Raw genomic sequence first — 14,812 nt, 5'->3', positions numbered from 1 at the left:
CTTTCACAGAGTCTTCTCATTCTCTCCCGGCACATACGTAACGAAAGAGGCACGATTAGTAATGCCGCTGCGAAGACGATGGATTATTGACCGGTGCAGTAAAACGACGCCAGATACGCGCGAATATTTCGCAAGTAGACGTCAGGCAAGATCCTTGGACTCCATTCTGGATATGCGTTTCTGTTCCTTCGGTGATAGCTGTACGCGGACTTATAATGTTCACAGGTGAAAGGCTGCGAAAATGTCAAATTGCAAACACGATCTGCAATAACTTCCTTGTTTAGCGCTAAATCGATCGCGGGCGATCAAGCGTGCATAAATAAAACATTTTACGATAACCAACGTGGCGATTGCATCTCATATTGCGAAACTAATCAATGATTGAGCGTCAATCGAACCGATCGCGATCGTGCAATATAAATATTTTTAATTGAAATGTCAGTTTCTGATATTTACTAGTATAATTTATAATTTACAATTTTATAATAGATACTTGTTTATTTATTTTTTACAAACTTCGTAAAATTAGGTAATATGTTTTTTAATATAATTATGTTTATATATTATAAAAGAATAAAAAAGATGCATGTATAGAGAATTCTCTGAGGAATTCTCTCAGTTTATAAATTAAATTTATATTTAAAAAAATTTATATATGTATAAATAAATATACGTATATCTTTCTAAGTCTGTTTCAATTTAAAACCAACAATTATATGTGGAAATAGATATGACACTATATGCATAACAATATATATATATATATTCAGATAATATTTGAAGATAACAAGAGTGTTTTTAAATTGAAGGAGAAATGAATCGACAAGTAATGCTATAAATAAGTATTTCTGTAAATTACGATTGCGTAATTATTATTGCGTGAAAAATGAAGTGAATTGCGCAGAAATTCTCAGAAGTTACCATATAAATATTACCATTGGCCTTCATCGCAACTTCGTTAACCCACGTTGTCCTACTGATGTGATGGTATCCATCTGATTACACAACCATGTACCCAAGCGATTTCGTTGACAGTATCGCCTACGCATCGGTCGATAAGAACTACATTATATAAACTCACGCGAGTAGCTAACAATTTTGTTTTTTTATGCTTGATGTGAAATACCAATTACACGATGATCAAAAGTATAAGAATCAAGATTTTCAGAATTATTTTTACTATATCACATTAATAAAATTTCATTACACTTGACATTTTTAAAGAACAAATACCTGAGATTAACATTACGGGAAAAAAAAAACTTTATCATGATTAGACTCTCGTTATGAATGTTTTGAGTCATTTCGTGGTTTAATACTGTGTCGAAAACTTACGAGAAACGTTGAGCACGTGTGAGGCATAGAATAACATTTACCTGCGTTATATCGCTGATGGCGTTTAATACCGCCAGATCGGTGCAACGTTCGCAGGCGGCCACCAACTAGTTCAAGGAGAAAGAACATTAGCTTCGGAGCCAAGAGTTTTCACGCTCCGTAGCCGTTTATTGCCATCCTGCATACACTATTGCCACGATAAACTTCTCGTTCTTTTTTTTCTTTAACACCGGATATTACCGTTTCACTGTACGCCTTGCTAAAATCAGGCGTTCATTTCGCTGTTTTACGAGATCGTAACATGTGCAACTTTGCATTTTTGTTCGGCAAAAACCAAATTGAGATCAGACTCGAAACATTTGCAGAAAGAGGAAGACTAAAATAAAGGAACGTAAAACATTTTACATTGTCAAGCGTTATTATTTTTTCGACAAAAGGTACACTGAAAGAAAAGATTGGCTGCTGTAGCAAATTAGATGGTAAAATGTGGCATAATATTTTTAATTGGTTGCAACTGCTAATTTTTGGTTGCATTAGCCAATCGAAATCCTATATTGACATTACGGATAGGCTAACACAACCAAAAATTGGCTATTGCAGTCAATTAAAAATACTATGCCACATTTTACCATCTAATTTGCTGCAGCAGCCAATCTTTTCTTTCAGTGTGGAGACTTGATACGGAAGACATTAATTAAGGAACTAGTTTACAGGGCTGCTGTATATACATCGCGCTGATTAACTGTCAATTATTCATCAGCGAATCCTGGTAGCCGGAGACGCCGTCGAACATGTACGTGAATATGTACCGGTTAAACTGCCAATCACCCCTCGGCATGTATCGCCGCAGGTGGAACCGCGGAGGAGCGGTCGTGTTTCCCTGGCAACTGGAGAGCCGCACGCTTGGACACTCGGATCCGTGCAACGCGGAATCGAGCTCGTAAACCGCGTATGATCGGCTTTAATGGAACGTCAATGCGTCGCAACGTGTAATCGAACACCGTTGGGATAAAAACTGACTAATCCCCCGCTTCTCGATCATTCGATCCCTCTCGAACGGACGACCAACGATCGCCACGTCGATGGAAATTCCATCATACATTCTAACGTGTTGTTTTATAACGTGTACAAAAAAAAATAATTCGATATCTTACTATGTCAATTTAAACAATCGTACGTCCGTTCTCTCTTCAATTTGATGTTCGTCATATTCGATCGCGTGGGGACGAGACGAGATTATACCATCGTGAACGATACACGATGGCGCGCACGTAGCGCCGTAGGAGGAATCCTCCATGCTCGCATGTTTCCGTGGCAACCGTAAACAGGGGCCCCGAAATTTTATTAGCGATCACTGTTGTGTCATAGGCAGGTGGGTCACCCCTTTTACGATCCGTATGTATATACACCGAGGTTTCTCGCTAGTCCTCGCAGTCTACCCTTTATATCCGACCCTCTCATCTCTTCTTCAGCTTTCGTCACGGGCGCGCACGCTCACATTTAGCTATTGGCTTCGATTAATTTCCAATGGACTCTCGTAAAGCGTTTTACTGGCTATCGTACGTGCCGATACATTCTGCGAAAAGATACATTCGTCGGCCGCGCTTCCGCCGTGATACGGTCGCAGATCTCGAAGAGAACTTCCTCGTTTTCTCGGATAGAAATGACCGCAATCTCCGTAATGGAGAGGAATTTGTCGGCGTTGGAGGCATCCTACGCTAGTAAATTGTTTCGTAAGACCGTTTGTTGTGTTCGATTGGTTGTTTTTTTTTCCAAGAATAAAACGATCGGAGATTCCTAAATTTTTCATCTCTTTTAAGTACACTTTTGTTTATATCTCTGTTATGATTGTTACTTTTGTCTTATTCTATTTATCACAATTTTATTTCATCTTATATTTGAGATACTGAATGGTTTTATTTATAATGAAATGAGATTACACGAAATGAATAAAAAAACATCAATTATTATATAGGTACACAGAAAAAATTTTTTTTAATTTATTCTGAAAATATGACAGTCGTGAGACTACATTGCATTTCGAAGAATTTTATGTAAATCCCTCATTCATTAATAAAACTACAATAAGATATAAAATAAATTTGATTAATTTTACTTAAGTACATGAAAATCTTTAAAATATTATATTGTACCACAACTATACTATATTTTCAGAGTATCAACTATACTAAATTTTAAGATAAAGTTCTTTCTGTGTACTGCACCTGTGTTAATTATCAAAATTAACGATATGTCTATCTAGAAACACTTGACATTAACTGATATTTCTTGTCAATGATTAAATGAATCAAAACACTTTAAAAAATATATGCTCTTTGTACATAAATCATAAACGTACCATCTAACAATCATGCCTTTTTTCTACGAACCTCTGTGAGAGAGCTTGACGCAATCGGGGCGAGAGCCACGACGGGGGGTATGAGAAAAGAGCATGAGTATGGCGAAATTCACGGTTGATTTATATATGTCGCGAACGGGCCGTATTTTAATTGCTATATAAATTTCTGGGCGTGAATATCCACGATCGTAGTCACGGTCCAATTTCATTATGGAATTTAGTGCCCGCGGTGTGTCGACGGTATCTACCCAACGATTCGCCGTTTTCACTTATTTTTAGCTTAGCTATTCTTGAATAACATTACAAAACAGGTTTCAGGACACGCAAAATTGCTAGACTAGAGATAATATATGTGCCATAATAAGCATGATAGTGCCATAAGTTTTAGAGCTAAGCTTAAATACTGTACTTTATACATTATAACTTACGATGCAATTTTTGAACTATTAATAGAGAGAGAGAGAGAGACGAATATCATTTTTAGTTAAAAATGTTTAGTTATTTTTGCTATAAATTCCTATTAAGTTCAAGTATCTATTTATTTGCAGATAAATATTTGTAGTCTAGTATTTTTTGGTCGACAAAAATTTTTTGACAATGCTTTTAGCTACATAAGTCCATCTAATTAAATTTTAGCATTTGTCAATAAATATAATATCTCATTAATATGCTTCTATCGATAATTCGTCAAATTCTACATTCAAAAACATTAATGACTTGTTTATTGTGTAATTGGTATCCCTACCGACTAGTTTGCCACTTCACGTTGGTGCTTTTCTGGTCGTCTTTGTTAAGGCGTAATTACTTTGCTGTGATGTTCTCCAATCAAATACAAGTGTAGACAATTATGACAGATAAACACGATAATTAAAGAGAATGTAAGGAGATTGTACTTTGAGACACAATTAGCGTCCTTTAGTGGCATAATTTCTATTTTTGCTATCTAACTCTTCGATAGAAATTAACAGAAATGAAATTTTAAATTACAAATGCTAAATTTAAATTTAATAAAAAAGTTCATGTTTACCTTACATTCCATGTCAAATGTTAACTGCACGTTTGTGCGTGTTTCTATAATAATTATTTACTTTGTTGTATCATTTTTAATATTTCCATAGAGTTTAATCTTGAGGCTGAAAATCAATTTAATTTAATTTAATTTAATAATCTTAAAATATATTATCTTGTTTTTAATACATCTCATGGATAATTTGTCATAACTCTTATTATAATCTGTGTACATAAAATTTTCCATTTACCTGATCAGATATCCCGTTACCCAGCTGTTATCTTTTTAACAAAATGTGAGAATACAGATTGCGCTTATCTGATTACGTTCTGAATATTCTTGAAATTATTGATTTTCAGGTTCATATATGGCACGTCGGGACAGTCATCTCTTCCCAGACGATTGTCTGGATATAAGACACACGATCAAATCGCGGAGATTTGTGAGTTCCATTATGAAACTTTTCGATTTACGTAAATTCTGATCCACGGTAGATCTCGATTGGGTTGCAATGCTCAGAATAGATTAAATCTTCGTAGAGAAATGGGACGATCGGATGCAATGAATCAAGTCCCCCAGGCTTTTCATCTCGAAAAAGACGCGTCTTTTTATCTTTAAATCATTTTCCCATGTTACACGTCAGTGGGGATAAAAATTTCATTCAAACTTGTAATTTTATTTAATGTTTGTGTTTCATATGTGATTGTATTTCTTCATCTGCATGAGCTGATATAAAAGAGATAATTATGGTATTTAATTTAATTTTTTGTATGCATGCAATTTTTTGTTCGAAATTAACAGGAACTGTGCAAACGTTGCGTAGTTTAAAAATGAGATGGGATACTGCAATTTAAAAAAATATTTTAAATTATAAATATATATAACATTGTAATGATAGGTAATGCTAACATTTTTCATCTTATGTAAGATTTCTCACTTTTTATCACACAAATTATTATATACAAACTATAAAATATAATTAAATAAAAATGTAGTTATATTTGATTTTTTTTCAAGTCTTATATAGTTGATGAAGATAATTGATCCTATAAGGTAGTGAATGGTTTGAAAATTATCTTTCTCTCGCAGCAAATCTTTTATATTAAAGCCTTATTCGCATATCCCCGGCGAGTTGTTGTACGCCGACAACAGACTAGCTATGCGAAACGTTTTCCCTTCACCATCCTCATCTCGAACGTCGTATTGTCTCTGCCCGGTCGACATTCAGCTTTATCGGTCCAGCATATTGAATCGACCGACCGGAAACGCGGTAGCCGAATATGCTTCGAATTTCCTCTTCTCTCCCCTCATTCTTGTTGATCACCCACCATCGCATGCTTCCCTCTAAAACTGACGATTCAGATCTCTCCGAGGGTTCTCGACTACGATTTGAGACGTTAGCAATGGGACGATGGCTACGCGCGTCGTTCATGGTATTTGCCGAATGTCAAATATCTGCTCTGAAAGAATGAACTGGATATTGCGCCATTCTTCATCATACGTCGGATGTTTGTTCTCTTCGAGATAGCGAAACGTGTAGTATTCCTTAAAGAAAATAACCGTATAATATCGTATCATGTTATAGCGTAACATGATTCGATATAATAACTGATACAGCTTCCAAAGCATAAGATTCATGTTGACGTTAACCCTATAATGCTATCGCTGTTGAGTATAGTATTGCTATTGATATGTAAATTTCACGTACAAGAAAATAGACCATTCTTAATTAATGTAACATAAGTTTTTCATACATTTCACATTTATAATGACAACATATTTATAAGATCTTTATAAACACAAACCTGTCCTGTATAGATTTTAGCATGACAGATTGGATCTCTTGATCACTAAAGTAGTAACTTAGCGTTTAATGACCTTACTTACCTGTACGTAAGATTAGCATCCTAGAATTAATGAAATATTAGCCTGAGACTTTATTAATATCTCTCTGATGATCACTGATAATTTTTGAAAAATCATTCAAATTTTTGAAAAATCGCTTATATCTGCTACGCCTATGTCTTTTCTCAGTAATACGTGCCGTTGCAAAACTGATTGTGAGTCAGTCTCTCAATATTAGAAATCAATTCGTAGATTAGATTATTTACTAACACATTGGCAGGAATAGTTAATTCACGAAATTCTCATCTGCCTCTGAATCGCATAATAATGCGCTGCTTAATTCCATTAATGACAAATTGCTTTACGACGGGATTCAGTTTTCTGAACTGTCGGTTGAGGAATAGAAGATGATATGACGAGGGTATAAGATGCCTAAGATATTAACTACGTCTTTAATTAATAAAGATAACCGGTCATGCGATTAATCCGATTTTAGGATTGAAGCTTATATTAAATTAAAGGATGGTCGATGTGACATTGCTCCATTACGATCGTATTTTTTAATTATTTTTGTATTGCTACTAATGCGTCTCTTTAATTTGACATTTAATGTCCATTCATTATTTCTATTTAACTTTTATTTTGAAAATAATAAGAATGTTAAAATGACTTATAAAGTCGCATTCCTTTGCAAATATTATAATGCTTGTTATTTCTGCGTAATATGATTAATATCAAATTGTTATCATATCATACGTACCAGAATGTGTAAACTGCATGATTAATCTGCGATTATCGCATCAGATGTGTGACGAGAAAAACATATTAACAATTCCAATAACACATAAACATAAGAAATAAAGCCTTTTAAGTGGAACAATACTTAAGTGATATTAAAATCTTATTCTACGCAATGCATTAATATTTGAAATATGCGATTACTCTTCAGATATATATTGTTTGTATAACTTTTGTGATATTATCACGTAAGCATATTGTCACGGTATCAATAGTGAGATGTAATTTTTGTATCGCTTTCATGAGACAGTTTTTTGGGAACATTTCTTTACACTAATATGCGTCATTCACAACTGTTGTCTCTTGGAAATTATCTCAGTGCGACAAAAATGTGTTCACCCAGATTATGGAGTTTTAGTTATTTAGAAGGCACTTATCTCATACGTTTTACTCTGTTATCTTTATTTTGTAGAAATTAAAGATATAGTAGAAATACAATACATTTCTGTAAATTTATGAGAAATATCAAAATCAAACATCGAAATTATTGATATTAAATATAATCTGTTAATATCTGATTAAAATTAACAAAACATCTTTTTGAATATTATTATAATCTGATTATTATTATTATTATTTTAACTATTAATAACAATAACTTAATAATTTTTTTATTTAATATAACAGAAAGAGATATATATAAACTTTCATATTGCTACATGTCATATGGAATACTTACATGTAGCATAGACTAAAAAAAAATGTTTTGCAATTATATAAGAAAACAGATTATAATTCTTAATAATGTTTTATCCAATGCAGGATGTCTGTGATAATCTCGGTGACAATTAACTAAAATGACCGGAAGCCTTATAATTATCATAAATTAATCTACATCTATTCGTGTTCTCGTTATTGTCTACATGCTACTTAAATGTTTCGTTCAGAGCTTTTATCAAATATAAAATCTATTTTTTTTAAAGATACATTGAAAGATACATTTAAAAATGTACATACATCTTTTTATGATTAAATGTACATATATCTTTTCCGGTGAAGAGTTAATGTTATGCAAAATATCGAATGATTATCTGATATTTGTACATCTAATACATATACATATGTATTAGAATTATTACATTATATATTTATATTCTCCGCAAAAGAAAATTATTTATTTATGATTACTTTGTTGAGAGTTAAGAAAGAAATTGTCATTTATCTTTATTGTTTAGTTTTTTGCTACTTATTTCTTTTCTCATGTATATATTATTTTTATATTTTTTAAATTTTAAATGTATAATTGCTACATGTTTATGATATTAATAAGATTCGTAAAGAGTCATGGATATGTATAAAATTTTAGAGTATGACAAAGTATTTTTATGTTTTCAATTTTTTTATTAAAACATGAAACTCAATGTTAGCTTTACAAAATTAAACAATTCAGTATACTTATTTAATACACTACAATTGTTCAGATATTAATGAGTACAATTACAGATCTGTATAACAAGGAAATTTGTGAGAAAGTTTTTAACGCCTATTAAATTTGTGTATCATTTTATGTAAGAAACATACTCGTCGGAAAATCATATTTTCTGAATGATTAACAATTCTGCGTAAGTACACATTGGTTTTCTGCATTTCTTACGTATCCCTTCTTACATTCGCATCCAGCAATACATGACTAAAAAATAAAATAAAACAAATATAAGTATATATATATATCAAAGATTTCATTTAAACAAGTTATTTTAAAATATTTCAAGTATATATATATATTTATAGATTTTATTTATTGAAAATATACATAATTTAAACTAAATTTATTATTTATAAAAATTCAACATAAAAAATTTTTTTTAAATATTTAACAACATTGTTTAACAAATTTTTTAATAGATGTTTATTCTTAGAAAATGCAATACTAACTAGGGTACAGATTCCTGGTGATAGATTTTGACAGGTGGGTTGACACGATGAACCACAGCTGTTGAAATATTCGTTTTTATTGCAATTAGGCGCAGCACCTATACAAATGTAAACTGTTAGAAATGATTACGAGCTTCCTTTACATGTAAATGAAGTTCGTAGTTATGAATGAAATTAAAAATAATGAATGATTTAACTGAAAATTAAGTTACAATAGTTACTTAAATGTAATGAACGTGCACATGAAAATTTGTGAAAAATACATTAAATTTCATGTACATGTACACAAATATACTTTTCAGTTATAAATACATTAAATTTAATGTTATGTCATGAAATTAAGTTCAAATTGTGTAAATTAAAAGTATATTAAATTTCATGAAATTTTTAACAGTAGTTAAAGGTTAATTATTTGTCTTTAGTAAGATTATTTGTCCTTAAAAATATTATTATTATGTAAAATATTCTTTAGTTCCGCACTTTCTCTACTTTATAAACTCTTCTGCAAAAAGTTCTGTAAAATAACTCTTATCAAGTTATATATGCTTGCTGTCAGCAAAAAACTTATTCTACGTTTACAGTGTACACAATTCTATCCGTTAATGATCGGTTAATCGATCGAATAGTAGATTGTCTCGTAAGATGCGTTCTCTTTCTTTAGATTTTGTATTATAAATAAGATTTTTCCAAGATTTTTTCGAATTGTAAATACAGTAAATAGTTTTTTGAAAAAAGAATTCAAAAATTCCTTTTTAAATAAAAGAAGTAAGGTTAGAGATTATAATCTCACTTTATATATAACATCGCTATAACTTCGATCTTGCGCATCAACCTAACGTTTGTACAATCTTATAAATATTATAAGTTATGATAATACCAAGATAAAATTAATCGCAGTAAAATTTCCATATTTAATAATTTTGATTATTATTATGTTAGACTTACTGATGGTGGCGACTGCCACAATGAGCAAGAGAAAAGCTACGGCACGGACCATGGCTGTGTCTTCGAATTCGTGTGTTGCTTGCACTCGTACAACTCGAACTAGACTGATGATAGCTCTCTGTTCCATTGAACTTATATATATATGTATAGTGGGTGACCTTCAATCGCGACACGTCTCCCGAGATAGATATTTTTTGGACATACTTCCTTCTTTCTTTCAATGGACTTTCATCTCAGTTTTGTACGTGACTACTGGCTCAGAAATTCGATACGTTATCAAAGCGCGCAATATGAATTTTAAACTGTTGCCTACTGGTAAGTTCATAATCTAACCCGAATTAAAAAATCTTTGATTTATAAAATCAGGTTTGTTAATTTAAGATAACACCGATGTTGAATTTAGACTTAATAGTTTCTTTACGATTGCGAATATGATAAAAAGATAGAAGTCTCATTTTTATCTCCAACATAATTTTATCGCGCTTACAAACGTCTATGATTAAATCAATTATTATTTGTAATTATAGACTTTTAACTATTAATCATTTATGAATGATTGTCAATTCTCTTTAGTTTGAAGATTGCACGTTTAGACATAAAAAAGTTTTAAATACCAATATTAAGTAAATACTTAAATTTAAATATCAATTAATTTATTGAAATTCTTCTCCGAAGCGCCTCCACCTGGACAAAAATTATTATCGCCATATGATAGTCCCCTTTACATCGTGTAATTTTGGTTATATAAATTTTTCTCTACACCTTATAGATATTTCAGGTGGTAATAGTTGGGACACCCTGTATATCTTGTTTCTAAGAAACACGTAATGCCATTATATGAAGATTTACATGCCTTTCTACATCAACTGTTTAATTTTAGATAAATGGCATTATATTTATTTATTACGTTAATAATAAATGAAACGTAATATTTCTAACATCTCACAAAACAATGCGCTCAGTGTTTTAAGTGTTTTTTTTTTATTATAATTTACAAATATTTATTTTAAATAGTAAAATAAATTTCCCTAAAATTAACAGGCATGTAATAAATAAAGATAATATAAGATAAATAATTATTTACTCATCGCTTTTATAATGATCTCAATAATAACTGATTATCTATATAAGTCATTTTTAATTGAATTACTTTATAAATATATATATATTGCATCAATATTGCAATATTGTCACTTATACCTATTATAAGTAAATTAATAAATTAATTAATTAATAAATTTTTATAAAGGACAGGTGTTCCCATAATGTAAAAATAAGACACATACTCTCTCATGTTTCTCTCTATATTAAAAGATTTTTAATTTATATATTTTTTTTTATAATTTAATATTTTTATCATATTTTTTACTTTAATATTATATAATAATAGATAATTATAAAATGGTGACTTTTTATCACACACAAGGTATACGATTGATTTATTTCACATTATAAGATAAAAACATAAAGACAGAATTTTCATATTTTTCCTATATATAATTAAAATTTGAATATAACAAATACGTAATGTACATATAGTATATACACTCAATCATTGAAAATGAAAGACACATTTTCATATCTGACCGTTTGATAATTATTTCCTTTCAACATTGATTTTAAAGAACCTACTATTGATCTTCAATAATTAATGTCTTCTACTTGTGCGTATACGTATGTGAATAATACCATCTTTCGTAAATGTATTCTCATGTAGGTAAATATGATTACATACAGGATAACATTAAAATTTTATAGGATTAACATTAAAAACTTTCTTTAATTTTACATGTTTACACAAAAATTGACCCTCGCGCATTTATATATATAAAGAAAAAAATTACTCCAAACAACGATTCATCTTATGATAATATGCAGATAACTAATTATACTACTGCATTTGTATGCGGCGCCTCTCTTAACATATATATTCAATATTTGCTAATATCTTATTCCGTGAAGCCTGTCCATGAAACCTTTTTTTACTATTTAAACAGCATTGACGTACGAATCTTCGTCCGCTTCTTAGAAATCTCACGAAATGAAAAAAATAAATGCCGTCTTCCACGTAATTCTTTTCTTTGCTCTCCAAATAAATTAAAATCTATTCTAAAATTTAATTATAAAATTTTCTTATAATCTATCTAATAAATAAGTTTTATAAAGTTGAAAATATATAGATTATAATGCTTTCATTATATACAAGAAGGTAATGCGATTTTTATATATTGTATAATAAAGAAAAAAACAACAAAAAACATGTTGATGTAATTTCAATGCTATATATTAGATTTTGCTCCATACTTTGAATCGATATGTTCGGCTTTTGTACTATAATTAATTTTGATACCGTTGTAGGACTTAATAAAATGCCGGGATTTATTATCTATACACTATTCTCTCTTAATAGTTTTGGAAGATTATTGGAATATTTTTAGAAATATTAAGTACACTACATATTAGTAATATATTGTATTAAACATATATACGCAAATGATTATTTTTGCATATATAGCATAAGGAGAAAATTCAAAGTCCTATTAATTATATTTGTTGTATTTTATTATTTAAACTTTACACAATTGTCATATTACAATATAAAACACGTGACGGTCTCGTGCTGCGCGTCCACTTGGCGCGAGACACTATCGTGTCTCTTGTAAATCATATCTACGTATTTCCTGAATACTTTTATTCTATTATCATGTTTATGCATTTATCTCGAAATACATTTTTCCGAAAAAAATAAAATTTACATTGGTAAACGGTTTTTCCATTTAAATGTAAGTTTTTCCGAAAAAAATGAACCGTAAAAACGGTTTTATTCGAGACTGGTTTACAGAGTTTATTTATTGTTTGTACAGACTTAATAACATTTATATAATATTATTAATTATCTGTAAAAAACGAATAATTTATTGTTTTTTTTTGTTGTAAGGATAATTCATAGGATATACTCAAGCAACTTAATCATTTGCTATTTATATTTAAAAAGATTATCATGCAATTTTTTATTTTTAATTATTTTAAATTTACAAAAATATAGATATTTAATATTAATAGATAGATAAATATTTATAATAATAAAATTTTAATTTGTTATTTGTCATTGATTAGTAATTATATAAGCAATAATAATTATGTGGTATTGCATCTAATATATGTTAATACTTGTTGGCATATCGACAGACATGATTTTTAGTTAAAATGTTTAGTAAAAATCTCATTGGCGTTAAACATAAGTTGTCAACTCTTTAGTAAGTACATATAATTGATACAATTAATTTCTAACATTGCGAAGGGAGCACACATTCTCCTAAAGAATTTCGCATATATCCATTTTTACAATGGCATCCTATTATGCATTGCTGAAAAAAGAACAGTATTATAAAATTTTGAAATCTTATTGCAATGTACATATGTGCCAAAAAAAATGCGACTCTCATAATTAACACTTCAGTTGTCGGTTTAGTTAAATAAAGTGAGTGGATGGAGGCAAATTTGATTATATCACAAATATTTTGTCTTATCAAATATTTATTCGATACGATTTCCTTTAATTGCAATCACTGCGTTACTGTGTCACACTCAGCATACATAATAGTGATTAAAAGAGAGTCGCATTTTTTTTGGCGCATACTGTATGATTAGGAAAACGTTCTATAGTTAATCGCTTGAAAAGAAGTAAAACTTTCAACGAAGTTAGCGTATTTAGTACAATTAAATAATACATACTAATGTGCAAACTTGATCAGGCTGTGAGTTACAAGATGGTGGACATGCTGATCCACAAGTGTTCCACTCTTGATTTCTCCCGCACTGCTGCTGTTGTGCGACAGTCATGCCTGTGCATATACAATATTACACAAGTTATAGTCAAGTTCAATTGTAATATTAGAGTTATACAATTAAAAAAGAGAATTAAGATATACAATAATTGTTTATAAAAGATCGAATTAGTCGAAGACTGAGGAAATTCAATGAATTCATACTAAAACTTACTGCAAAGCACTCCAATCATTACAAACAATACGAAACTAGCGCGAGACATAGTTAATAATTCTTGCACTTTATTTCATCAACTGATCCTATCGGCGAAACATGCTGCACTTTTATACCCACCTGTTTATTAGCAGACCTTGTCAGTAATTTGTTTAAAAAAATGATATCTATTGTCTCTCTCTAATCTTATTGCGTCAGCACAGATCTTCGTGCGGTTACGCATACATACACATAAAAACTACGTTCATTACCATTAACAACATTACTCAGAATTCCAACATAGTGTGAGGAAATATTAATGGAACTTCTTCTTAATAGCATGTAATTACTGTTTATTTTTAGATGCTACATGAAAAGAACGACTTTGCTATAGAGTTTAAAAATTTAGTTATTAGATATAGATCCGAAAATAATTTTATTAGATCATCACAATAATTACATAAGAATCTCAAGCATGAGAAGCGATGCCGCAAAGAGTTTTGACATTCTAACAATTAGTTTGAATGTCCTATATAATTATTTTGATGGTCAACAAAATTATTTAGATCTGTATCCAACTAAATTTTTATATGCTTCGACAAAATCTTTTTTTATGTACGTTATTATCTTTATTCTATCTTTTTTGTAGTTTCTAAGTGCATTGG

At 30.2% G+C, this 14,812-nt stretch overlaps 2 protein-coding genes across 2 annotated transcripts; both read right to left on the bottom strand.

Annotated features, from left to right (window-relative positions):
• Positions 1 to 8,781: 8,781 nt before the first annotated feature.
• On the bottom strand, positions 8,782 to 10,308 carry LOC108725523 (chymotrypsin inhibitor). The gene is made up of 3 exons (XM_018452576.1): positions 10,167 to 10,308; positions 9,222 to 9,319; positions 8,782 to 8,976 (listed from the first exon to the last, which is right to left on the bottom strand). The coding sequence occupies exons 1-3, from the start codon at positions 10,291 to 10,293 to the stop codon at positions 8,896 to 8,898; spliced, it is 306 nt and encodes a 101-aa protein (XP_018308078.1). The 5' UTR covers positions 10,294 to 10,308; the 3' UTR covers positions 8,782 to 8,895.
• Positions 10,309 to 13,277: 2,969 nt separating this feature from the next.
• Positions 13,278 to 14,248, bottom strand: LOC108725522 (chymotrypsin inhibitor). Its single transcript, XM_018452575.1, has 3 exons — positions 14,169 to 14,248; positions 13,902 to 14,011; positions 13,278 to 13,534 (listed from the first exon to the last, which is right to left on the bottom strand). The coding sequence occupies exons 1-3, from the start codon at positions 14,215 to 14,217 to the stop codon at positions 13,454 to 13,456; spliced, it is 240 nt and encodes a 79-aa protein (XP_018308077.1). The 5' UTR covers positions 14,218 to 14,248; the 3' UTR covers positions 13,278 to 13,453.
• Between the last annotated feature and the right edge of the window lie 564 nt (positions 14,249 to 14,812).

The sequence above is a fragment of the Mycetomoellerius zeteki genome, unplaced genomic scaffold (assembly GCF_001594055.1).
Source record: "Mycetomoellerius zeteki isolate Tzet28-1 unplaced genomic scaffold, Tzet1.0 scaffold35, whole genome shotgun sequence".
NCBI classification, from domain to species: Eukaryota; Metazoa; Arthropoda; class Insecta; order Hymenoptera; family Formicidae; genus Mycetomoellerius; species Mycetomoellerius zeteki.
This window is presented reverse-complemented; position numbering and strand designations above follow the sequence as displayed.

Bases quoted from the DNA above. Each gene is read 5' to 3' on its own strand.
- LOC108725523 (XM_018452576.1), bottom strand. From the start codon at position 10,293: ATGGAACAGAGAGCTATCATCAGTCTAGTTCGAGTTGTACGAGTGCAA. The intron at 9,320-10,166 runs GTAAGTCTAACA...ACATTTGTATAG, and splicing joins TGTGGCAGTCGCCACCATCA to GTGCTGCGCCTAATTGCAAT. The intron at 8,977-9,221 runs GTTAGTATTGCA...TTTATTTTTTAG, and splicing joins CACCAGGAATCTGTACCCTA to TCATGTATTGCTGGATGCGA.
- LOC108725522 (XM_018452575.1), bottom strand. From the start codon at position 14,217: ATGTCTCGCGCTAGTTTCGTATTGTTTGTAATGATTGGAGTGCTTTGC. The intron at 14,012-14,168 runs GTAAGTTTTAGT...GTATATGCACAG, and splicing joins AATGATTGGAGTGCTTTGCA to GCATGACTGTCGCACAACAG. The intron at 13,535-13,901 runs GTATGTATTATT...TTCTTTTTTCAG, and splicing joins CTGATCAAGTTTGCACATTA to CAATGCATAATAGGATGCCA.